At 44.6% G+C, this 24,210-nt stretch overlaps 2 protein-coding genes across 3 annotated transcripts in view; one reads left to right on the top strand and one right to left on the bottom strand.

The window, feature by feature from the left end:
- Positions 1-4,898: 4,898 nt before the first annotated feature.
- SOD1 (superoxide dismutase 1) lies at positions 4,899-14,679 on the top strand. Its single transcript, XM_040227966.1, has 5 exons — positions 4,899-6,163; positions 9,959-10,049; positions 11,801-11,870; positions 12,693-12,810; positions 14,255-14,679. Exons 1-5 carry the CDS (start codon positions 6,092-6,094, stop codon positions 14,360-14,362), a joined length of 459 nt encoding a protein of 152 aa, XP_040083900.1. The 5' UTR covers positions 4,899-6,091; the 3' UTR covers positions 14,363-14,679.
- Positions 14,680-15,614: 935 nt separating this feature from the next.
- Positions 15,615-24,210, bottom strand: part of SCAF4 (SR-related CTD associated factor 4) — a 60,818-nt gene continuing 52,222 nt past the window's right edge. The window contains exon 20 of one of the 2 annotated variants that reach the window (XM_040227943.1): positions 15,615-18,647. In XM_040227943.1, coding sequence (XP_040083877.1) covers positions 17,692-18,647 — 956 coding nt within the window. In that variant the 3' untranslated portion in view covers positions 15,615-17,691. The remainder of the gene's footprint in view (positions 18,648-24,210) is intronic. The other variant, XM_040227949.1, reaches the window with a different exon arrangement.

Genomic DNA, 24,210 nt, shown 5'->3' on the forward strand with positions numbered 1-24,210 from the left:
ATCCAAATGCCCACCAATTTGTGACTGGAAAACAATTTATGGTGTTTCCATGCCACGGAATACTCTTTAGACATAAAAAGGAACAAACTACCAACACATGCTACAACCAAGATTAAGCTCTGAAACATTATGCTGATAAGGCAGATGCAAAAGACTACATACTGTTTCCATTTATAAGAAATGTTCAGAAAAAGTAAATTTACAGGGTAAAAAGATTAGTAGTTGCCTAGGGCTTGGAGTGGGAGAAGGGCTTAAGTGAAAACCAGCATGAGGAAACTTGCTGGGCTGATGGAAATGTTCTAAAACTGCATTTTGGAAAGTGTTGCTAATTACAAAAACTTACTAAAAATACTGCTGACGTGTATACTTACAATGGGTGAATTTTTTTATAGTACATGAATTATATAGTAATAAGGCTACTTTGGTTTTTTTTTTTTTTAAGTTAAAAAAAACCCCAACAAACCTCTGCAGGTGGACGGCAATCTGAATTTTAACAAGCCTTCTAGCCAGCTCTAAAGTATACTAACATCTGGGGGACTTCCCTGGCAGTATAGTTGTTAAGACACCATGCTTCCAATGCAGGGGGCACAAGTTCAGCTCTGGTTGTGGAACTAAGATCCCACATGCCATGCGGCACAGCCAAAAACAAAACAAAACAGGATATTAACATTTGAGAATCACTGCTCTAAAGAATTTTTTTTAACCAGATGAACTTGAGAAAATGTCAATGGTTCCTGTGTGTGTACATGTGTGTGTGCTCGCTCCTGTCCAACTCTTTGTGACCCCTAGGGACTGCAGCCTACCAGGCTCCTCTGTCCATGGGATTCTCCAGGCAAGAGTACTGGAGTGGGGTGCCATTGCCTTCTCCGAGCAGACAGACTGAAAACCACAATCACAGAAAACTAACCAATCTAATCACATGGACCACAGCCGTGTCTAACTCAATGAAACTCTGAGCCATGCCGTGTAGGGCCACCCTGAGGTTCACATCTGTGTTCAAAAGGATGCATCCACCTCAGCACTTCCAGGTTGCTCAGACACCAAGATGCACCCTTGTCCTGAATGAAGGTCTTAATCTGGTATCAATAAGTGGCAGCTCTATCCTCTACTCTGGCACCTGAGCCCCACATCTGGGAGCTACCCTTTGCCCTGCCTCTCTTTCACCCTGCAGGTTTGGTCAGGCTCTGAGGCTGAAGGTTCCTTTTTCATTCTCTCTCCCCTATTTTCTAGCAATGGTCTCCTACCAGGACCTTATATCACTACTCCCAAATAGCCTTTCTGCCCTGTTTCACTTCACTCTCTTCTGATCTACCCACTTGAGTATCCCAGGATCCATCTTACTTAGGCACATAATCAAGTCCCTTTCTGATAAAACTCCCCTGGTGGCTTCTTCTCTCTTTCAGTTGGAACTTACTTTGAACTGCATGTAACAGAAGCCTGGTTATGCTTGTTTAACCAAATGTAAGTTTATTTTCCTCGTGGGATAGAAAGTGCAAGGTAAGCAGCCCATTTCCAATGAAGGCCGTTGCCAGTTTCTTATGTAACTTACAGCAATGTCAATGCATCTACCGTTTAAATAAACACAGTCTGAAGATGTGAATGCAATTGGGCTCAAGCACACTGTTTTCAAAAATCTCTTGGGTAGTTAGTTCTAAGGTGCAGCAAGGGTCAACAAGGACTTTTCCTAACCTAGGGGCCTCTGGCTTACAGTTGGGCACTCCTCGTAGCTCAGCTGGTAAAGAATCTGCCTGCAATGCAGGAGGTCCCGGTTCAATTCCTGGGTTGGGAAGATCCCCTGGAGAAGGGATAGGCTACCCACTCCAGTATTCATGGGCTTCCCTGGTGGCTCAGACAGTAAAAGATTTCGCCTGCAATGCGGGAGACTTGGGTTCGATCCCTGGGTTAGGAGGGCCTGGCAACCCACTCCAGTATTCTTGGCTGGAGAATCCCCATGGACAGAGGAGCCTGGCAGGCTGCAGTCCATGGGGTCACAAAGAGGCAGACACACATGAGCGACTAAGCACATACATAAAAACATATTTTTCATCAGCAAAAGTTTTGGTGATAATCCCTTTGTGATGTGTGATGTGAAGCAGATGAAAAGAAAACTACTTACTTACTGAGCACCATGAAGGTGTAAAGGAGGAACTGCCTTGGGATTTCAGGAGAAAAAGAATGATTTTGGGAAAAAGGGAGATGAAATAAAGGAGTGCTGTGCTGTGCTTAGTGGCTCGGTTGTGTCTGACTCTTTGTGACCCCATGGACTGCAGCCCGCCAGGCTCCTCTGACCATGGGGATTCTCCAGGCAAGAATACTGGAGTGGGTTGCCATGCCCTCCTCCAGGGGGTCTTCCCAATCCAGGGATTGAACCCAGGTCTCCTGCATTGCAGGCAGATTCTTTACTGTTGGAGCCAGGAGGGAAGCCCAAAATAAGCGAGAAAAGGGAGGAATGAATCCTAAGAAAGGAAAAGAAGAGGAAAGGGGTGGAAATGCAAGACTGAACAGCTGGTCTACCTTTTCACTTCTTAACCAAACACTGATTTTCATGCTCAGGAATGCCAGAAGGACACACAGTAAACTGCTGAGTCATCTGGACATGAGGCAATCTGGTCCGAGGCACCCAGTCCTCACCATTCCCTACAAAATTCAAGTCTCTCTGGGTCAGCATGCCTCATCCTGACTGTCAGATGCCAGCCACATTCCTGGGCTCAAGACAACCCAACCTCCTTTTGGATTCCCTCGACTTCTTGGAGATAATGACTCTCAATGGGATTTGAACTTTTCAAAACCACCTGAGTTCTCTGATCACACACATGACCTTTGGGACTAGATTAGGGGGCAGGAGCACCCCAAAGCCATAGAATCGTGGAATCTCCAGGTCGAAATGAATAGGCCTGCCCTAACACAGGACAGGGGCAAGGGCATAAAGGGAGGCCTTTGTACCACATGTATCTCCTTCCTACAAAACAAGTTAGGAACGTGTGTCAGACCTTCATCCTTCAGGGACCTGGGAGCTGGGTGACACTGCTTTGTGGCCGGCTTATAGTCTAAATTGCTAGCAGCTCCTCGGTTCAATGGCTAGTCTTTGTTTCTCCATCTTCACGTTTCCTGATCATTAACTCTTTGAAGTCAGTCCAACGTACTGTGTCGGCTTCCCTGGTGGCTCAGTGGTAAAGAATTCATCTGCTAATGCAGGAGATGGGTTCCATCACTGGGTCGGGAAGATTCCCCAGGAAGAAGGCATGGCAACCCACTCCAGTATTCTTGCCTGGAGAATCCCATGGACAGAGGAACCTGGCGGGCTACAGTCCATGGGGTTGCAGAGTTGGACACGACTGAGCGACTAACACACACACAACCTTGTTCTAGAAGGAGGGGTAAGACTCTTGTGGGAGCATCTTCTTAGCTCCACACCTCTCCCCAGGGGAAATACGGCCTAAGGAGGAACAGAACAGGGCCCTCTGAAGAGTGGGACTCCGTGCGTGAGGGTAGTTCTAGGAATGAACCTCAGGGGTCCTCGAGTCCTGCATGACACAGCCCTGGCACTGCCCCAGGCTTTGTCTACCTATCTCGAAAGAGGAGGAACCCGGATCCCAGCACCTTTGCACGTGGGGTAGTTTGTTAGCATGTGAACTGAAATCTGATTCCAACTTCCTGGAAGCCAAAGAAACTTTGGCCTTGGGCAAAGGCCTTTTGGCTGTGATCTGCACATTTATGCAACTTACAGGCTAACTAGAAAATGCTAGTTGAGTACAACAAGCAAAATTACAAATATGTATACTTTCAAGAGGATGATAAAAAAAAAAAGTGAACTGTGCATCTGTGACAGATGACGATTTGAGCCCAAAGGTAGAATTAAATAAGTCATGTGCAGCCAAGATGTGGCTGAAGTAGTTTCTGCTTTGTTTCACTCTGACCTTGAACTATGTCTCACTCAGCACTTCACCATCCCCACAACTGTGTGTGTATGTTAAGTCACTTCAGTGTGTCCGACTCTTTGCTACCCCATGGGCTGTAGCAAGCTTGTATCCCACCAAGTTCCTCGGTCCATGGGATTCTCCAGGCAAGAATACTGGAATGGGTTGCCATATCCTTCTCCAGGAGATCTTCACCACCAAGGGATCTGACCCGGGTCTCTTACATCTCCTGCACTGGCAGGCTTTACCACTAGCACCACAGCTAAATCCTCCCTACATTAGAAGAAAAGGCAGATTGTGTTGGGAGTTCACTGGGAGACCGGAGGATTTCAACAGAAATCCCTAGCAGCCAGAGCTCTCCTCCCTTAGGTGTGTCCCTCATCAGCCCCTGTCTGGGTCTCCTTGACTCCCTGTTTCTTTTCATTATACTTTTCCCATCTCCTCTTTTGAGTCAAGTAGGTCCAGCTCTTGCTCTCAACTTGCCTAGTTCACTGGGCATGAAAAACACCTGTGGGTCAGAATTTCTCAAATTGCCAACATCAGAGCTCCCTGGGAACAAGAGAGGAAGATAAATTCCAGGTTCCCACCACAGACCCACTGGGTCAGAAACACAGTAATCTGCGGTTTAACGAGCCTTCTAGATGAGTCAAAAGCGTGCTTCTAGATTAAATTAAACTCATCTCCGAAAACAGTTCACTCATCTTTGTTACTCAGGCAGCCCGCTGAGGAGGGAAGAGGAAGATTCTTCTCTTGATGCCCCCTGGCAATCCCATGGTTATCAAACAATTTTGCCAAGAAAAGCATGTTTGTGGGGGTGGGGCCAGATGGTGGTGGTGGTGGGGATTCTCCTTCTGAGCCAAACTGTTGCAGACAAATGCACAGTGAAAAGTGAAAGTGTTAGTCACTCAGTCCTGTCCGACTCTTTGCAGACCCCACTGGACTGCAGTTGGCCAGGCTCCTCTCTCCATGGAATTCTCCAGACAAGAATATTGGAGTGGGTAGCCCTTCCCTCCTCCAGGGGATCCTTCTCACCCAGGGAGTGAACCCAGGTCTCCTGCATTGCAGACAGATTTTTTACCATCTGAGCCAGGAGAGAAGCAAATGCATAGTCATTGTAAAAAATATATATATATTTTGAGAGAACATTAGTAAAGTTAAATTTGCATTTCCCAAAGGTACCCACCCACAGTCTCCTGTACATCTTTCTATAGATTTCTGAGCACACAAGTAAACATGTTTATACTTTTAAATAAAACCCCACAGAAGTGGATTGTGCTGTTAGCTAGTTTCAAGAAACGTCTTCCTTGAAGGTTAAGAAATGTATGGAGGTATCATTCACCCATTCTCCCCCTATCCTTGACTGTTGGGGGCAGCAGACAAAACACAGAGGGATATAGAAATCAATCAGTTGGCTTTTTTTTTTTTTTTTTTGCATTTTCAGGTTTGTGGCCTTGCCACACAGGAAATATTCGAAAAGACGTAATTCTGACAACCAAATACGTGAGTCTTATGTGTTTAGGACGAAGAAAATTGCAGAGAAGAAAAGGTGAGACCCGGGACTGAGATCCAGTCTTTACAGACCCTCAGAAAGCCACAACGCAATTTAAAAAAATGGAAATTATCACAAACACCCAGCATGAGAGTCTCAACTTGTGAAACACAAAGGCGACAACGTCAGGACCAAAGTCAGTTATCACTCACTAACATTTGCGGACAAAGGGACTTCATATCTTCAAGGCGTGCCACGTATATACCTCCCTGTCCCACTTTCGTGTACTGCAATCCGCAGATCACGCCCTTTCGAGGAGAAAGGCTGGGGGGAGTTTTTTTTTTTTTTTCCCCACGGATCCAGGTTTTACTGCGCGTTTTCACACAGCCCCAGGGCAGAGGGGGCCGGCAGCGCTTGAGTGACGGGCTCCCCGCACCGCCCCTTGGCTCCGCCCCCCGGTCCGTCAAGGTCCCCCTGAGGCCTCCCCGTTGGGGGGGGAGCGCGCTGAGAGCGCGGTCGGCGATTGGTTGAGGGCCAGGGTGGGCTGGGCGCGGCGGCCCGGCCCTATAAAAGTGTGGCGGCGCGCTCGCCTCGGTTTTGCGTCGGCGTGTGTTCTGCGGCGTCTGCTTCTCTGCTTGGTGGGGGTGTCCCTAGCGGTCCGGCCGGAGAGCCTTTCCCCCGAGTCATGGCGACGAAGGCCGTCTGCGTGCTGAAGGGTGACGGCCCGGTGCAAGGCACCATCCGCTTCGAGGCAAAGGCAAGGGCTGGCGGGGGCGAGGGGGGAGACCAGCGGCGAGGCCGTGCGCGCCAATCTGTGCCCTGGAACGGCAGGCCGGCCCCGCCGGGCCTCGTGCCGCCCTCGCCACGCCTCCCTCCCCCGGCGCGCGGTTCGGCGGGTCCGCGGTCCACTCCCACTGCCGGGCCGCCCCCCGCGCCCCCGTGGCCGTAAAGTGCTGAGTCACCGGGCGAGCCCGGCGGCTGTGCGAGGCGAGGCCTGGGCGGAGGTGCAGGAAGGGAACACCCGGTCGGCCCCTTTGTGTGTGTGGGGGCGGGGAGGCCGACAACCGCGGGCCCGGGAGGGCGGAGAGAAAGCGAGGGAGGAGGAGAACCGGCTGCCACGGCGCCCCTTCGAGGTCCGCAGGCCCCGACGGAGACCTGCCTTGATTTGAGGAGGCGGTGTGGCTATCCCCCGCCCCCGCCACCCCCTTCTCGGCTGCGTCAGTGTCTGGGTCCTGGCATCCTGCGGATTCTTGAGTTGCGCGCCGATTCTTGAATTGCGCAGTCCCGAGGCCTGGCCCGTCCTTGAGATCTCGGGGGTGGCGGGGTGCGGCCGGGCCTTCAGGATTCTCGTGGCATCCGTTATCCCTTTGGGGCTTCCCTTGCAGCTCGAGTGCTCCAGCTCAGGGATCTGCAAACCACGCGCACAGTCCGTGCCGGGGTTGGTGTTTGTATAGCCCTCGAGCTGAGTGGTTTTATCTGTTCAGGTCTTTGTAGTTTTGTTTTGTTTTAATGTTTGTGTTTAAAGGAAAACACGAGTATGCAACAGTGACCCTTTACAGAAAAGTTTGCTGACACACCCTGCTCTGGGTCATGGTCAGGCTCTGTGAGGACAGAGAAGACGGCCCTGGTCAGAGCTCCAAAAAAACCAGAGATCTAACAGACTCCCTTGTTTGGGGGGTTTTCTAGAGAGCGATAATAATCCTGGGTGCACGGCAGACTGATTCACCGCGTGGGTGCAGAGTCGCTTCAGTCGTGTCCGACTCTTTGCGACCCCATGGGCTGTACTCCGTTAGGATCCTCTGTCCATGGGATTCTCCGGGCAAAAGGAACTGGAGTGGGTTGACGTTTCCTCCCCAAGGGGATCTTCCCAGTCCAGGGATCAGTCCAGCTCTCCTGAATTGCAGGCAGACTCTTTAACCCGCTGAGCCATCAGGGAAGCCCCAGAGTCACTGGCTGAGCTTTTTAAAATAGACATTCCAGGGCTCAACTCAGGATCGGTTACGTCAGAACCTGGTGTGGTGCAGTCTGAGATTTGCAGTTTGTAAAGCCTCCAAAGCGGTTCTTAACAGTGCATGGAGGATTGAGAATTCGAGGAGGCCTAGAGTATTTCCTTTGCAGCAAATTGTCATTTCTGTGCTTGGAGCATTCCTGTAAACAAATTTTCAGTCACGTGACTTTGAAATTTCTTTACTGGTAGGCCTGTTACTGAGAGGGTATCGGACAAACCTCTGTACAAATCATGTAAAATAAAGTGTACAGAAACACTCAGTGATCATACTGTGAAGCACAGATGTTGTGAGGAGTGTGAAACATCTTTTCACAGATGTTGTGAAAAGACTGCCCCAGATCTTAGGTTGCCAGTGGGTGGAAGATTGTGTTGGCTTGTTAATAATGAGGGAATATTTAAGGTACCAGTGAGATTTACAGTGGTTTATGGAAACATGAAAGGATATGCAAAGTGTTATATGTGAGATTTATACAAGGAAAACTTAAATATTTGAGCTTAATTTTTTCCTTTTGGTGGTTTCCAAATTTTCCGAAAAGGCTTTTTGACATTAGACTAAATTTTGCTCTTTTCATTTGCCAGACTCTGTTTTGTCTCTCCTCTTGCCTGTCCACTGCTCTGCTGCTGCTAAGTCGCTTCAGTCGTGTTTGACTCTGTGCGACCCCATAGACGGCAGCCCACCAGGCTCCCCTGTCCCTGGGATTCTCCAGGCAAGAATACTGGAGTGGGTTGCCATTTCCTTCTCCAGTGCGTGAAAGTGAAACGTGAATATGAAGTCGCTCAGTCGTGTCCGACTCCTAGCGACCCCATGGACTGCTGCCTACCAGGCTCCTCTGTCCATGGGATTTTCCAGGCAAGAGGACTGGAGTGGGGTGCCATTGCCTTCTCCTGCCTCTCCACTAGAGAACCTCAGAAGCCTCTGAGGAATTCTTTCCCTCCGGCCACTGAGAGCCAGCTCCTGGTGTTACTTAGATTCAGCAGCCAAACTGTGAAACCTGCCGCAGCCTGGGCCCCCTTAGTTTCTGCAGCTTCCCTGAGCAGCTTGTATGGCACCCTCTTCTGGGTTCTGAACCTCCGTTTTGGTGGTGCTCTCTGAACCTGGTAAAAGACCCTTGGGTATGCGGATGTATTAAACTGTCAATAAACTATCAACTGTATTTCTTGGCTTTTTGAGTGTTTAAAATTTTTGGATTAGTTTCCAGTTTTCAAAAATCGGAAATTTTCACCTAAGTCCAAAGTCCTAGCTCGTCTTGAAAATCATCTATCTAGAGAAGGCCCCTACTGAGCCTTCGTTAGCCTAGGGTGACACTGCAGCCTGTTTCCCTTCCTCCTGCTTCCCTGACCTGTTTCACCCATTTGAGATAATAGCCCGGGTCCCGCAGGGTGTACCAGGCCACTTACCCTTGAACTTCTTCTGTTCTGTGCATTACCCGTTGAGTGGGAGTGTGGAAGAGCCTGTGTGTTTGCCTCTCTGTGCTCTTGATAACATGGCGTGTTTGGGGGATAACAGTCACATTTGGTTCTTTCCAGAATTTTCCATTAAATTTCGGGTTTTTCTTTACCTACAGAAATCATAATGTATCTGTCTTCAAAAAGAAATATAGGAGGCAGCAGTCGCCACGCTCCTTTCCAGGAGCAGTGATACCTAGCCAGTGGAAAATCAGATCTTCAAGACCTGACACCTCTTGTAACTGTCGGCCCTGGCTTTTTAAAAAAACAGAAACACCATCTCATATTCCTGTATGGTGTGGTTGCTGTGTTATGTTTTATTTTAGTTGCTAAGATCTCTCTGTAGCTGTGGAAGGAACTTCTTTGATTTGTCCATGTAGTGTGCAGTACCATTGCCCATCGCCTTTGCCGGGATTGCAGTGCGGTTTTCTTTTTCTTCTTCACCTGTTTGGGTGTTTTATTGTCCTTTCTTTTTGATCTCAGGAGTGGAAAGGTTATCTAGGTTCCAGTGCCTGAAAAGCCTCCAGAAAGCAGTACTTCTGGTTAGATTAGGATCAGCTTCCCAGTGGCAGTGAGGAGGATATTTTCTGGGTACAAACCAGAAATATCCGTGTGGGAAACTGATAAAACGTCCCTCTCCTGGGGAGTGGAGAAGAGGGACCGTGGGATAGCACATTGAGTATTTCCAGCGAACCTTTTTTTTTTTTCTTTTTAAGACAAATCTGTGTTTAATAATACAGCAGAGTGTCTGCATGAAGAAAGGAATATGCTGAAAAGTGTATGATGTGCAAACAGTTGGGTTCACAAGTTTGATACGTGCACATATACTTAGCCACGCACAAGCACAACCTATTTGAAGTATTTACATAATAAGCAAGAACTTACTGGCATTACACATGCATGGTTAAGCAGCTACCTAGGGGTTCATTGCTAGAACGTGGTGGGGCCTTTCTAGCCCAAAACCTTGGACACAGGTTTTTCGACTCCTGAGTTGATGTTCTTTTCACTTTTCCTGTGAGTGGTAAAGGTAATTCAGTCGTTTTCTTTGCTCAGAAGCGTTCGCCCTCTCAAACTTCTCTCACTTTTCTTTGACTGAAGGGAGATAAAGTCGTCGTAACTGGATCCATTACAGGGTTGACTGAAGGTTATCATGGATTCCACGTCCATCAGTTTGGAGACAATACACAAGGTGGGTGTGGTCCTGGTGGTGATCGATTCACAGTCACCTCACCTAGTGAGATAAACCTAGTAGTGTGTGGGTGTGTGTTTAGGTGTTCGGTCGTGTCTGACTCTGCAACCCGTGCACTGTAGCCCTCCAGGTGCCTCTGTCCATGGGATTTTTCAGGCAAGAGTACTAGAGCGGTTGCCATTTCCTCCAGGGGATTTTCCCTGCCCAGGGATCGAACCCGCGTCTTCTGTGTCTCCTGCACTGCAGGTGGATTGTCTGCCTGCTGAGCCATCCAGGGAGCCACCTCCACACATTAAAAATTGGCAACAATTTTTTAGAAAGTCGATAGGACTACTCACGTCAGCCTCAGGGATAAAAGTGACTGACTCAATGGAATGGAAGGGGAATTGATGTTTTTATTTTATCTTATTATGGGTTGATTATGTAAGAGTCTCAGACGTTTTTAACAATAGAAAACAATACTGCTGCTTTCTGACCTTCCTGGCCTTTGGTCCTTGTGAGCTGGGGGTTGAGGGTGGGTGTGACAGGCAGGGCGTACATTTATCATTATCCTGGAAGAACAGCTCCACAGCTCCAACACAAGAGCCTTGGTTGGGACGGGGTGGCGGGGGTGGGGGGCAGTGAGAGACAGACTGATGATAGCCTGTGAACTGTTGGTACTGTGGATTGAGTTTGATTTTCTCAATTTGGGATCAGAAGCAAGTTAACAAAATTTATGGGTTAAGTTGCTGTGTTTGAGGAAACTTAGTGTTTCGACCTTCTGTGATGAGAACTTAATTCATTTTGCTGGAACCTGTTTTTAATGACCCATAATTTGGTTCCTTTAAATAGTGATTTAAGGGTCAGATGTGATCCACTTCAACAATATAAAAATTGCTGGGACTAAGAGGTGGTCCAGTGGGTACGTCTCCCCCTAGTTCCCAACGCAGGGGGCCCAGGTTGGATGCCTGGTCAGGGAGAGGAGTCCCCACGTGTAGGCCACCACCCAGCGGCCACATGCTGCTGCGTAAGGACCCTGAGTGCCTCAACTAGAGATCACGTGTGCAGCAGCTGAGACCTGGCGCAGCCAAAGGAAAAACATTCCCGCCTCTGTGGTGGGAGGCGACTGCTCTTTGGCTTCGACTTACTCTGCCACGTCCTGTAACCTGCATGTCGTCTCCCTGAGTGGGGAGGGTGGGGGCTGTTCACAGCCTTCATCCATCCCTGACCCCACCTGACAGCCAGCGAGTGAAGGCCCCTGTAAGAGAGCCGCCTCCACAGTTGTGTTCTATGGGACTGCTCTCCGGTGCTCAGGAGTGCCGTTTTTACAGAGTACAGCCTGAAGGCCCAGAGTCGCGCAGGGCAGCAGCCCTTGGATTAGGATGCTGCTTTATATTCCACAAGCACCAAGACCCAGACAGCAGCTGTCTGGCAGTGTGTTGCTGGGGAGACACGTGTTTTGTCGTGGAGGTATCCTGTTGTCTTAGGAGGTAGGATCATAATCGTGGGATTTTAATAGAAGGACCATTGAAGTGCAAGTCGGGGCAGAAGCAGCCAAGCCGAGAACGGTGGTACCTTGACCAGTGTCGCAATGGTTAGAATTCGTCTCTACTCCCTGCCCTTCGCTGCTGCTGTTACTAGCCCAGAAGTCACTTTGGGGGTCAGTACTTTTCTCCAGTTGAGGCTTTTAGCAATGACCAGTTTCTTTTTTAGAATTTATTTTGGAATTTTGATTCATAATTTAGCTGCTTTTTTTTTTTGGTGGTAAATAGGCTGTACCACTGCAGGTCCGCACTTTAATCCTCTGTCCAAAAAACATGGTGGGCCAAAAGATGAAGAGAGGTAAGTGACCTTAATTCTTTTTGAAATATTAGCGCTGGCTTTGGGCAGGGGTGGTCAGTATGGTTTACTACTTGCAGATTGTATGCTAAGATAATTGCACTTCTGCTCTTGAATTTGTTGCTCCACGTAACCCCTTGCCCCTGAGTACTGGAATGGCATTACTCCCTGGGCTAAGGAATTGACAAATGGGGACACTGCAGACGATCTGGGTTTTGTAGCGTTTATTGAATAAAGAACTAATACAAGTGTCAAAGAGAACTAATACAGGAAGTGTCATGAATAACAGTGCTGTCAACTACTAGCAAAATTAAAACATCATTGTGAAATACTGGAAACTTTGTAGATAAAAATCTGTTGAAAATTCAGTGAGAGTCCCCTTGTATGTGTTCGTTTTCTGAAAGCCTTTCAGGAAAATATTAAATTTTAAGGACAAGGATTAATTTACGTTTATATCAAAGGGCAAGGGGCATAACTGTCTTAGCCGTGCCAAGTATTAATAGGCATAACTCGGTAACTTAGAGTTTATCCTCTAAGTTTACTTCACCTCTGAAGTTAGGGGTGCACCCCAAGTCTTTCCAGAGCGTTGCTTTATAGACTTGAAGCCTTGCTTGAAGAGCTGTGTGTCTGAAACATCTTGTTACTTGTTTTTAAATTAATATGTTTTCAAAGTTTTGTCAGTATGGAAAAGTAGATTCTATTTGATACAGACTGTATTGCTCTCTCAAGCTACCCTTATATATCTGACGCATCCATTTTTAATTTAGCTTATGAACTAAAGTTAGATAGAAATCAGTCCTGATCCCTCTGCTTTTTCAATGTTAGGCATGTTGGAGACCTGGGCAATGTGAAGGCTGACGAAAACGGTGTTGCCATTGTGGATATTGTAGATCCTTTGATCTCACTCTCAGGAGAATATTCCATCATTGGCCGCACGATGGTGGTAAGTTTTCATATAATAAGGATATGCATGAAATTTCTTCTAACACATGATCATGTATGTTTTCATGACTTCACGATTATTAATCCTGGCTTCTAAGCTTCCATATAAATTGTACTTTCTGTTCAGATTAGGGAAAGCATTTATTTTGTTGGACAGTTACAGTGAAGGTGATTTAATGATCAAGGTCAGTTAAGACCAGTTTTGCTAAGATGCAGTAATAAAGCAGATTATCTTTGATCATGTTAATTAGATCTGTGTTATGGAAACAGAAGCTGTCTTTATTTGGTTTTCAAATGGCCAGGCTTTCTGTCACTACTGGGTTTCCCCCTTGCAGTTAACCAGAGCATTTGAAATCTAAAATCTGGGGTGGACCTCGGTACCAATATTCATTCATATCTGCAGGTTGTTTTCACTTGTTCAATGTGTGGGAGGCCGTTGTCCCACACTGCATCTGGTTCCTACGGAATGCCTCCTGAAGGCTCCCTTTTGCCTGCCCCCAGAGGACAGTTAACTTTGAGGAGACACTTCCTATCAGTTCATCTTTTTATCCTTAGAATTTCCTTCTGTAGTAATAAAGCTGAAAAGTCACTTACCAGTATTTGATGTGCTATGCTTAGTCGCTTAGCCGTGTCCGACTCTGCCACCGTTGGACTTGTAGCCTGCCAGGCTCTGTCCATGGGATTCTCCGGGCAAGAATACTGGAGTGGATTGCCATGCCCTCCTCCAGGGGATCCTCCCAACCCAGGGATCGCACCCAAGTGTCCTGCATTGCAGGCAGATTCTTTACCATCTGAGCCACCAAGTGGTGGCTTAATGTTTTATGAGCAAAATTTAAAAGGCTACTGCTTGAATATTCAAGATATTTTTAGGGCCTCCCTCATGGCTTAGTTGGTAAAGAATCTGCCTGCAATGCAGGAGACCTGGGTTTGATTCCAGAATCTGGAAGATCCTTTGGAGAAGGGCATGGCAACCCACTCCAGTATTCTCATTTGAATATTCAAGATATTTTTAGGATTCTCTCTTATTTATGGGTCTGTAGCTAATTAGGCACAGTTTTTATAAGTTTATATATATTTTTTGGTTCACCTTTCCCCCCAAACCAGTTTGTACTATGAAAGAATGTCTACCCTGATATTACTAAAATTTCTCATGGTAGATTTAGCATGTGGATGTTTTGTAACCTAATTCTATGGGTTTCTCATGTTTTTTTGAGATAGTACTGCTAACCTAGTGTTTTATTATGTCTGCATCATCAAGAAAAAGCTCTGAATAGTAGCTTCTACTTTTTACTACTAGATTAAGTATTTGTGTATTTTCCTACTAGTAGGATTATTTTAACATGGTATTTTCTAATATTCAGTGGTTCTTAGGTCTTTTGGGTATTGTTGAGGAGATGGTAATTGCTTGATAGCCTGAGTTAATTTGTTCTTAAATTTTTTTAAAGGTCCATGAAAAACCAGATGACTTGGGCAGAGGTGGAAATGAAGAAAGTACAAAGACTGGGAACGCTGGAAGTCGTTTGGCCTGTGGTGTAATTGGAATTGCCCAGTAAACATTCCCTGGGACATGGTCTGAGTCCTAGTAACTCATGTGTTATCTTGCTAGTTGTAGAAATTTAACTTGATAAGCATTTAACACTGTAAACTTAAAGTGTAATTTGTGTGACTTTTTAAGACTTGCTTTAAGTACATGTAATGAGAACTGACATGATCACTTGAAAGATTTGTATTATTTTATAAAACTCATATGCAATTAAAATGTCTGTTTCATTGGTTTCTATATTTTGCCAGACTTAATCACATGTATATTATTTGTCTGAATTTCTTTGATTCTCTCAAGCTTGCAATAAACATTCTCTGTGGCACTGTATTTTGAGCCTGTTGAAGTATTTAAATTGAAATTCTAAATTAACTTGATATTCATACATAGAGCATGAATGGAAGAGATTTAGTAATACGATGATGGGTATTAACTATCTTAGAACTTTTTTTGAAAGTGTTTTTAAATGAGATCATTAAAATGTTAAAATTTTAGCAACTGGTATATTTAGCTAAGACTAAGCTGAATTTTAATCTCAGACAAATAGGCCATTCTTTGTTAGCTTCAGGAAAGAAGGTGGTAACTTTATTTTAAAAAGTAGCTGTTAGCAATTTAAGAGAGCCCTTTGATAACTTAGTGAAATTGTAAATGGCAAGTTACAGCCTTAGCGAAGAGTAAGATTAATTTACCTACCTGTCAAAATGGCACATACTCCATTTTTATAGACCCATGACCATGAAATTATAGATGCTTTACTCCTTGGAAGAAAAGTTATGACCAACCTAGATAGCATATTCAAAAGCAGAGACATTACTTGGCCGACCAAGGTCCGTCTAGTCAAGGCTGTGGTTTTTCCTGTGGTCATGTATGGATGTGAGAGTTGTACTGTGAAGAAGGCTAAGCGCCTAATTGATGCTTTTGAACTGTGGTGTTGGAGAAGACTCTTGCGAGTCCCTTGGAGTGCAAGGAGATCCAACCAGTCCATTGTGAAGGAGATCAGCCTTGGGATTTCTTTGGAAGGAATGATGCTGAAGCTGAAACTCCAGTACTCTGGCCTCCTGCGAAGAGTTGACTCATTGGAAAAGACTCTGATGCTGGGAGGGATTGGGGGCAGGAGGAGAAGGGGATGACAGAGGATGAGATGGCTGGATGGCATCACAGACTCGATGGACCTGAGTTTGAGTGAACTCCGGGAGTTGGTAATGGACGGGGAGGGCTGGCCTGCTGAGATTCATGGGGTCGCAAAGAGTCGGACGCGACTGAACTGAACTGACGACTTAGTTTTATTTTAATAACAGTAGTTTGGCACAACCTGCTTTCACATATGCCCTTTAAAGAAATACATTATACCCACTGTAAGGTGGAAGCAAAGAACTGACTTGGTTGTGGGTTCTGCCTGTTTAAATACAAGTATTTCTACACCGAGTTAGTAATTCAAGTCTGCTTCTCTAAACACGTATGCCTATAGAAGAATGCTTTAAAACGAAGTGTTGATCTTAACGCAGGTTTGACTGTGGGTTATAGTTTATTAGTTGAAAATTGTAGGATATTTGACAGAGAAGCCAGAAATAAGCAACTGTTTGGTTGGACTTTAGCAAGTGAAGATCACTTGGAGAGGAAAAGCTAATTTAGAAAAATAAATGTGTATTCAAAGTTTTAAGTTGGTGATAACAGTATGCTTACAAATTAGCAGTTAAGATGACCATCAGGTAGGAACTTAAAAACCGACACTAACATTGCACAAGGTACAGTTTGTTACATAAATGGACTTGCTTGTGTCCTTTAAAGCCTCAAATGTAATTACTGCCACTTAATACTTATGGGGTTTTGTCATGAGCAAATACGATGACCTTAATACTTTCGATTGGAAATACTGGACTGTTTCCTTGAAACCCGAACACATCAGATGTGTATTTCCAGAAGCAGTTTCAGCTAGAACTTTTAAACTCAGTGGGCCAACATACACCAGGGTAAGCTTATAACTCAAGTCTACATATGTCAAACAGGATTTTCTCTTGTTTTGCAAAGGTTGCCCTACGTACATTTTCCCCCACCACCCATTAAGGGTCTTGCTGCAGAAAACGCAAAACCAAATAAAGCAGCTTTGCCTCGGGATGAGGGTAAAGAACCTGTTCAGCACACAAACTAGGACAGTTTAGATACATAATTTAAGAAGAAAAGAGCTTCAAGGCCATAAATACTTGGGTTAACGGCTGGTCTTTTCCATGGCACTAGCTCAGCAGCTTTATGTAACCGCTTCTCTGTAGTACTTCAGGTACAGGTTTGATTTCCCCTTGAATGTCTTCATGTAATAGTTCTTGGATAACTCACAACTGTTTTTCCTAGTTAACCCAATTATTTTAAAGAGGAGCGAGTACTTTGCAGGGGTGAAAAGCTCAGTTTACCTCTGCTCAGCACGGGAAGAGAGAGGCAACAGGCAAGGCTTATAGAAACAGTGGGGGCTGCATTTAAGTTCTTAAACAGATGAGGCAAAAAGCTTTTAAAGCTCCAGACACTAACCTTGATTTTCTTTTAACCTTTTTGAAAAATTTAATGGGATGGTAAGAAAAACAACCAGCCTTCTAAAGAAGTAATACCCAGGCAATAATTTATAGTACAACTGGCAATGTTGGGGTCCAATGTTCCCTTAGCAAAGAATTTTTTAATCAATTATTTAGGGCAACATTTACCACAAAGCCAATGGGTAGGGGGTAGGGAGGGGGAGAACACCTTAATTGAATCCCAAAACTCACAAGCTTTTCAGTTAACATTAAAACTACTAACCTTTGCCTTCTGAATGAAATGCTAAGAATCAAAAATATTACAGATGAAGTGTTTGAAAATAACTACTTAAAGATGTCTGTTTCCATCAAATCAACAAGTCTAATTTAGACTAATACAGCATTAACCACTCAAAGTTTGATGAACAGTCCTTTTCCACCTTAATGCAGTGTAGGAAGAATAGCACACATTAAAGTTTGTTACGAAAATAGAGTTTATTAAAAACATCCCTATTGTTTTTTGAGGAGCTTTCACCGTTACCTTGTCTTAAATTAAAAAAAAAAAAATAGAGAGCACTTCTAATTACGATTTGTAAACTTTTTAAAGTCAAAACTTTTAAAAAGTTACAGCAAAAAGGGTAATATTTATTCATATTTCAGTATTTTTTTTGTTGTTATTTTGTGGCTATTTTTAAATAGAAGGGAAGCAATCAAATTGCTTACAGCTCCCACCAACTACTGCGGGGCTGTGACATAGCGGGAGCACGTATAATACAGCATCTGTACACCCCAAGCCCTACCCTCCTGTGTCGCCATCATATCCGACAGATCCCAGTCTCTCTTAACGAGGAGCCTCTGCTGCTGAGCCGGGGTCCTTCTCGGGGTTGACGGATGAGGTAGCCTCAGCAGGTAACTCTTCAGAAGGCTTTGCGACTGCAGGCCCAGGCTCCCCCTTAGGAAGTTCTGAAACAGTGTCTACGCTTCCTGCTTGGCTAATGGGAGGTTCCACGGTCTTGTTACTGCCTGCCCTGTCTGTCACCTCGGGCTTCTCCTTGCCTCGGTTTTCTTCCTTCTCTCTACGAGACTCTCTATCTCTAGAATCTCTCTCTCTGTCTCGATGCCCGCTAGAGCGTCTATTCCTGTCTTCCAAGTCTCTGTGCCTGTCCCGGTCGGGGCTCCTCCTTCCCCACTCTCTCCTCTCACGGTTACTATTCTCTCGATCATCATTACGGTTCCCATACCGTTCCCGGTCATTCTCCACCCTATTTCCAAAGGATCTTCTTCCAAATCTTTCTTGGTCTCTACCTGAATTGAACTGCTGCTGCCTGCTGTCATTTCTGAATGGCTGCGGCGGCTGCTGGGCGGGCGGTGGCTGCTGGGCGGGCGGCGGCTGCTGCGGCGGCGGCTGTGCAGGCTGCTGTTGCTGCTGCTGCTGCTGCTGCTGCTGCTGCGGCGGCGGCGGCTGCCTCCCGTCTCGGTCCTCAGGACCCCCGGGGCCTGGCCCCGGGCCCCCGAGCCCTGGCATCCCACCAGGCCTGACGAAGGGGCCGTGGGGTGGGAATGGGCCTTTCATTCCGTGTGGTGGAGGCATTCCGAAGCCCCCCGGGCCTGGTGGTGGACCTCGGTGCATCATGTGTGGAGGCATGGGCCGAGGTGGCATCAAGGGAAACCGCTGTAAGTGAGGCGGAGGCATTCCTGGCGGGCGCTGGAGTGGGATCATGCCAGGGCGGGCACCAAGGAGACCGGTGGATGGGGCCTGGAGCCCGATGACAGGACCTGGTGCAACTCCTTGGGTACCTGATGAGGCAATAAAAATGCGACTGTAAATAAAGCAACACAGAGATGGCATATTCTATTTTCAGCTGTTTCCTGTGGTGCTTGGAGCAAAATGAAATTCACAATCTTCCAACGTCATACTGTTTGCCAGTCTACCCAGGAGAAACTCAATGTGAAGTCCTAGCAACAATCCACAGCAAGCAGTCCTAAAGATACATTACACAAGTTATGTACACACGCCTACCTAATACAGGCAGAGGTCCAAATATGTCACATAAGGAGACTAATATACCACACTTTGGAAAAAGTATATCAAAATGCCCTTCTGCATAGCCTTGATTAGCGGCTGTTTTATCACTCAAAATACTTGAGAAACACAATGCACTATGTCCTAATGAGATAAGGAAATGAACTAGCTGAGCCAACTGAAACTTATTTCAGGTGTACTCTTAGAAATTTTTTACTCTAAGTCTTACTTTGACTTTCTATTAGGAAAAAAATGGAGTCAATGACCCAGAAAATCCAGTGAAGAGGGAGGTTTCTTTGAGTCTGTGACATTAAAATGCTTTACGTAGTTAATGTGCAGTCACATGCTCAGTTGCTCAGCCGCTTCAGGCTCCTCTTAGAATTTTTCAGCCAATACTGGTGGTGGTTTAGTTGGTAAGTCGTATCCAATTCTTGCGACTCCGTAAACTGTATAGCCTGCCAGGCTCCTTTGTCCATGGGATTTTCCAGTCAAGAATACTGGAGTGGGTTGCCATATCCTTCTCCAGGGGATCTTCCCAACCCACGGATCGAAAACACTAACGCTTGTAAAATAAAGATTAACACAAGAAAGTAGAGTTTGTTTTCACGTCTCTTTTTAAAGCACAGCATAACATGTAAACTGCTATGCCAAAATGACTGCTGAACTATGCTGAGTGCTCAGCCATTCATCTTCTATTCATTTTCCCAAAGATGGCAGGACTGATAAAAAGTTAGTGCTGCTGAAAGTGACAATAACTACTGGTCTTATTTCCTACTTACAGGAGGCATTTTGCTTATGCTTTAGTGGAACAGTCAAATTCAACCCATCATGTATGATACAGAAAAGGAGGAAGGATTTGTTTCACAACTTAATTAAGTAACAGGTATCATCACCTCTCTCATTTCTCTGCAAATATTAACATTACAACAAGCTACTCTAAAAAGGAAAATGGTATGATCAGAAGGTGCCGTCTACTCACACACTGCAGAGATGTCTTTGGCAAGTTGTAGGTTGTGACTCAAGTGGCAATGGTGAGAGAAATGCTTGTGCAAGGCTGACAGAAACTAACCTGAAAGCACACCCACCACTTTCTCATCTCTCCCCCATCCCTAACATCTTGTTCTTTCATGTTTACATATTCAATCCCTTCCTCCCACTCACTTTAGCAAACATTTAAGCAAGTCCTACTAAATCCTCACAACAGATTTTCTGTATACATAATTATTACTAACATGGAAGACAAGAATTTCTAATTCAGTTTTTGCTCCTCCGAACATATGGTCCAATACTACTCTGTCAGACTTAGGAACTAAAAAGAGTGGACTGAAAATGTACGTGTATCAATTACAACTCTTAACATGAAGTTGTAACTCTTATCGCTTTACTTAGAGTACCTTCTTTTAAATGCTTAAAGAGAAACATTTGGTGAAAAAAATCCTCACACAGGAGTGACTCTGGACACATGCCTCAGAAATAGGGATAATAATACCTGCTTTTTGCTGATATGAAATGGGATAAAACACATAAGCATGAGCTCAGAGCTTGGCACATCGCTAAGTGCTGAAGTTATTATTCTATACATCTATTTTGACAGATGGTAAATATCCTAACACTAAGTATTTAACTTTGCAAAAACACCATGTTTTGTATTTCTCATCATTAAGATCTTATTAGCCTCTCCTGGTCCCCCAATATCCACCACAGTTTAGAATCAAGCATTTTGGTAATTGAAAGAAATTAAGCTTCCATGTTATCAGGCCTAAGAAAATATTAATTACCATAATGAAAAGCCACAAATGAACTGGATGAATGAGGCAAAGACCTCAGCCCTTCACAGACTCTTCACACTTATACTCTACCTCAGAATGATATGAAATTCACAGCAAACTTTCTTGATGCCATTTACTGTACATTTACTGAGACTGTACCATATAGTGAGACAACAGCATCTAAGGTATTTCCTTACTCCCACTTTTTAAAGAAATCATACAGTACCAACACTTGTGGACTTAAAACAAGCAACATAAAACATATGTACCCATGTACAGCCTCTTTCAACAGTTTATCATATACAGAAGCACCTAAATAAAAATTTCCTTTCCCACCAGCTTTTACTCAAGGATAAAAATGATAAATGTTTACTCTGTTAAAAGACTTGGTGTGGCACTTTCTAGTAGCAAACTATAAGCTCAAGGGGCCAATAGCAAGTTTTAAATTACACTAGAGACGGGGAAGGGGTTAAAAGTATTTTATTATAACAAAATAATTAAGTTCAGATCAATCTTTAAAAGGAAACAGATCTTTCTAGGACAATGGGAATACTGATGGGTTCCTCAACTACCAATTTGACAGCTGCCAAAGGCCAACCTCAATCTTTGTACAGAGATCAAATGGGCAATGATTCTCTGTAAAATATAAACCTATGTCTAGGAACGCATTTCTAAGTTCTGTGTAACATGCATCTGAGGGTACATATTGATTTAACAGGGTTAACTTTCACAGTACATGCACATATATATATATATTTTAATATTTATTTTGTCAAACTGGATCTTTAGTTGTGGCATGTGGGATCTAGTACCCTGACCAGGGGCTGAACTCCAAGCCCCTGTACTGGGAGAGTGAAGTCTTAGCCACCGGACCACCAGGGAAGTCCCATATAACAAAACCTCCTACAGACACTTTATAAAAAAAAATTTATTTTTAATTTTTGGCCACAACATGAGGCTTTTGGGATCTTAGTTCCCTAACAAGGTATTGAACCAGAGTCCATGGCAGTGAATGCAGAGTCCTAACAACTGGACCACCAGGGAATTCCCCAAAGCATATTTTTATACAGAAAAAAAAAAAAAAAAAAAAGCCTAATTTATCTATCCAACATATGTGGATATTTGTATTTGGGATTTACTTAAAATATTATACAAATACTTTTCCTCTTTCATAAATAAGCTGATTTCCCTTTAACCCTTTATGGGCCAACAAAGTACAGACTCCTCTGACAGTATTTCCATAGTACCAAATGTTGGCCTTCAAAATACACAAGTGGTAGAATTAGATTTCTTTTGCTCATCTGTTGTTTGCAGTGAACAAAAAAGTACTGCTTTTAATTAAAGTTACATTTGATTAAAAAAACATATCAGGTAGTATAAGCCCCTGGTAGGGATAACAGCTGAATTTCATTTTTATTAAGAAAGCTGATGTTATACACATACCAGTGGAATATGCAGTGAGTTACCCAGGTCTAAAGGACATTCAAAGCAATTATTCATTTTATTTCAAAGTCTGATGTGCAATATATCACGGACAAGTTTTCCAGAGTTACAAACTTCAAAAAAAAAAAAAAATTTCACCCGTACGTATGTTGAACATCGAAGTTTTTTTTACATTGTTAACACATTTACTGTGCTGGGGATGTTGTTCTTTAGTCGCTAAGTTGTGTCCCAACCTGTGTCGACCCTGTGGACTGTTGCCTGCCAGGCACCTCTGTCCATGGGATTTCTCAGGCAAGAAAACTGGAGTGGGGTGCCATTTCGTTCTCCAGGGGAACTTCCCGACCCAGGGATCAAACCCGCATTGGCAGGTGGATTCTTTACCACTTGGCCACCAGGGAAGCATGTGCTGGGGATATAAGGACTAAAAATAATAATCTTTTCCTTCAAACAGAATATAGCCTAGTAGAAACAAATGTTAATTGCTACAGGAGATGGCACACACTAGTATGGTGACAAGAGTAAAACTGATAAAAGTCAGTGTGTGTGAAAATGAGCAGAAGTCCCATGAGATGTCTGAATTAGGTGTCAACAGAAGGGAAGAATATTCAGGCCAACATTAGGAAGGAAGGATATTACGATCAAGAGGATGGCGCTTCTGAAAAGGCCTATTAGCAAGCTGCAGCAGTAAAGTGTGCTTTACTGGAGCAGAATGTCTTCTGAATGAAAATCGAGGAGAGAAGGTGAGGTTTATTATTGAAGCAGCTAGAATCTGTACAAATATAAATTGCTATCAATTAAAAATTAGAGAAAGAAAAAAAGATGAGATGTGTGAGGCCGAACAAGGTAGGCCGGGGCAATCCAGGTCTTCGATGTGTAATAAGGAACTTGGACTGATCTAGAATGGTGGGAAAACCACACAGGGATTTTTAGCAGGGATGGTCCTATGTTCATTTTTGAAAGATCCATCTTTCAGGAAAGCAAGAAGGGGGAGGAGGGAGGATACTAGAGAGTAGTGAGGCTCTTATTTCAAGGATCCAGGAGACAGAGGTGAGAGACGACTGAAAAAGGTGCTAGAGAAGGAGGAACACTTAAGTTTTTCAACAGCAGCACGGGCAGAATCGAAGAGCTGGGGGAAAACAGCTCTCTGCTTTGAACGAGAGGATGGAGGCATCTGTGCAATGCAGAAATTTAATAACAGAAGCAATTTTTGGAGACAGATGACAAACTTCACATGGTAACACTGAGGGTTGGAGAGGCCTGGGCTACACCTGATGGAAATGTGCTCAAGAGATTGATTAAATGTATAGAGCTCAGAAGATTAGCAGTCAGGGTGTTAACTTATCCAGAATATGAGGGAAACAAAAAAGGGAGGAATTCGGACCTGGGGAAACAGCACAGTACATAGGAAACTCCAAATTTTCTAATACAGCAAGATTTTAAGGCAGACAAATTATTTAAATTCAAGGAGTAGAAGAAACTCCGTGCGTGTTGTGCTAAGCCACTTCAGTCATGTCGGACTCTTTGCGACCCCATGAATTGTAGCCCGCCAGGCTCCCCTGTCCATGGAATTCTCCAGCCAATAATACTGGAGTGGGTTGCCATACCCTCCTCCAGGGGGTCCTCCTGACCCAGAGATCGAACTCGGGTCTCTGCATTGCAGGTGGATTCTTTACCGTCCAAGCTACTAGGGAAGAAACTCATTGGAGTTTAAATAGCCAAGGCTATTTCCTATGAGTCAAAAAGTCCTCAACTGTTCCACAACTAAAAAACAAATATCAAGATTAGAGAGATGCCACTGCTTTCTATAGCAAAGATGTTGGTAATCATGGGAAATAAGAAACAAGTATGTTAAAAGGCTAAAGGGGTGGTGTGGGAGGGGAAGGTTGATATGGTTGGAGACCAGTGTGGACCTTGAAATCTCATAAGAATAAGGCTTGACTTATTTACTGTGGCAGAGACCAGCTAAATGTGTTACTTGTATCCTTTCACATGACGTAAATTTAAGTTGGAGTTTTTCTTTTTTAAAAAAGCAAGGATTTGCTATGTGAAGAAGGAAATGGGGGAGAGCAAGGGGAGGAAGGGCAGAGGGAACATCTGAAAAGGCCAATCAGCAGAAAGGATGGTT

Source organism: Oryx dammah, unplaced genomic scaffold (genome assembly GCF_014754425.2).
Source record: "Oryx dammah isolate SB20612 unplaced genomic scaffold, SCBI_Odam_1.1 HiC_scaffold_2, whole genome shotgun sequence".
Lineage (NCBI taxonomy): Eukaryota > Metazoa > Chordata > Mammalia > Artiodactyla > Bovidae > Oryx > Oryx dammah.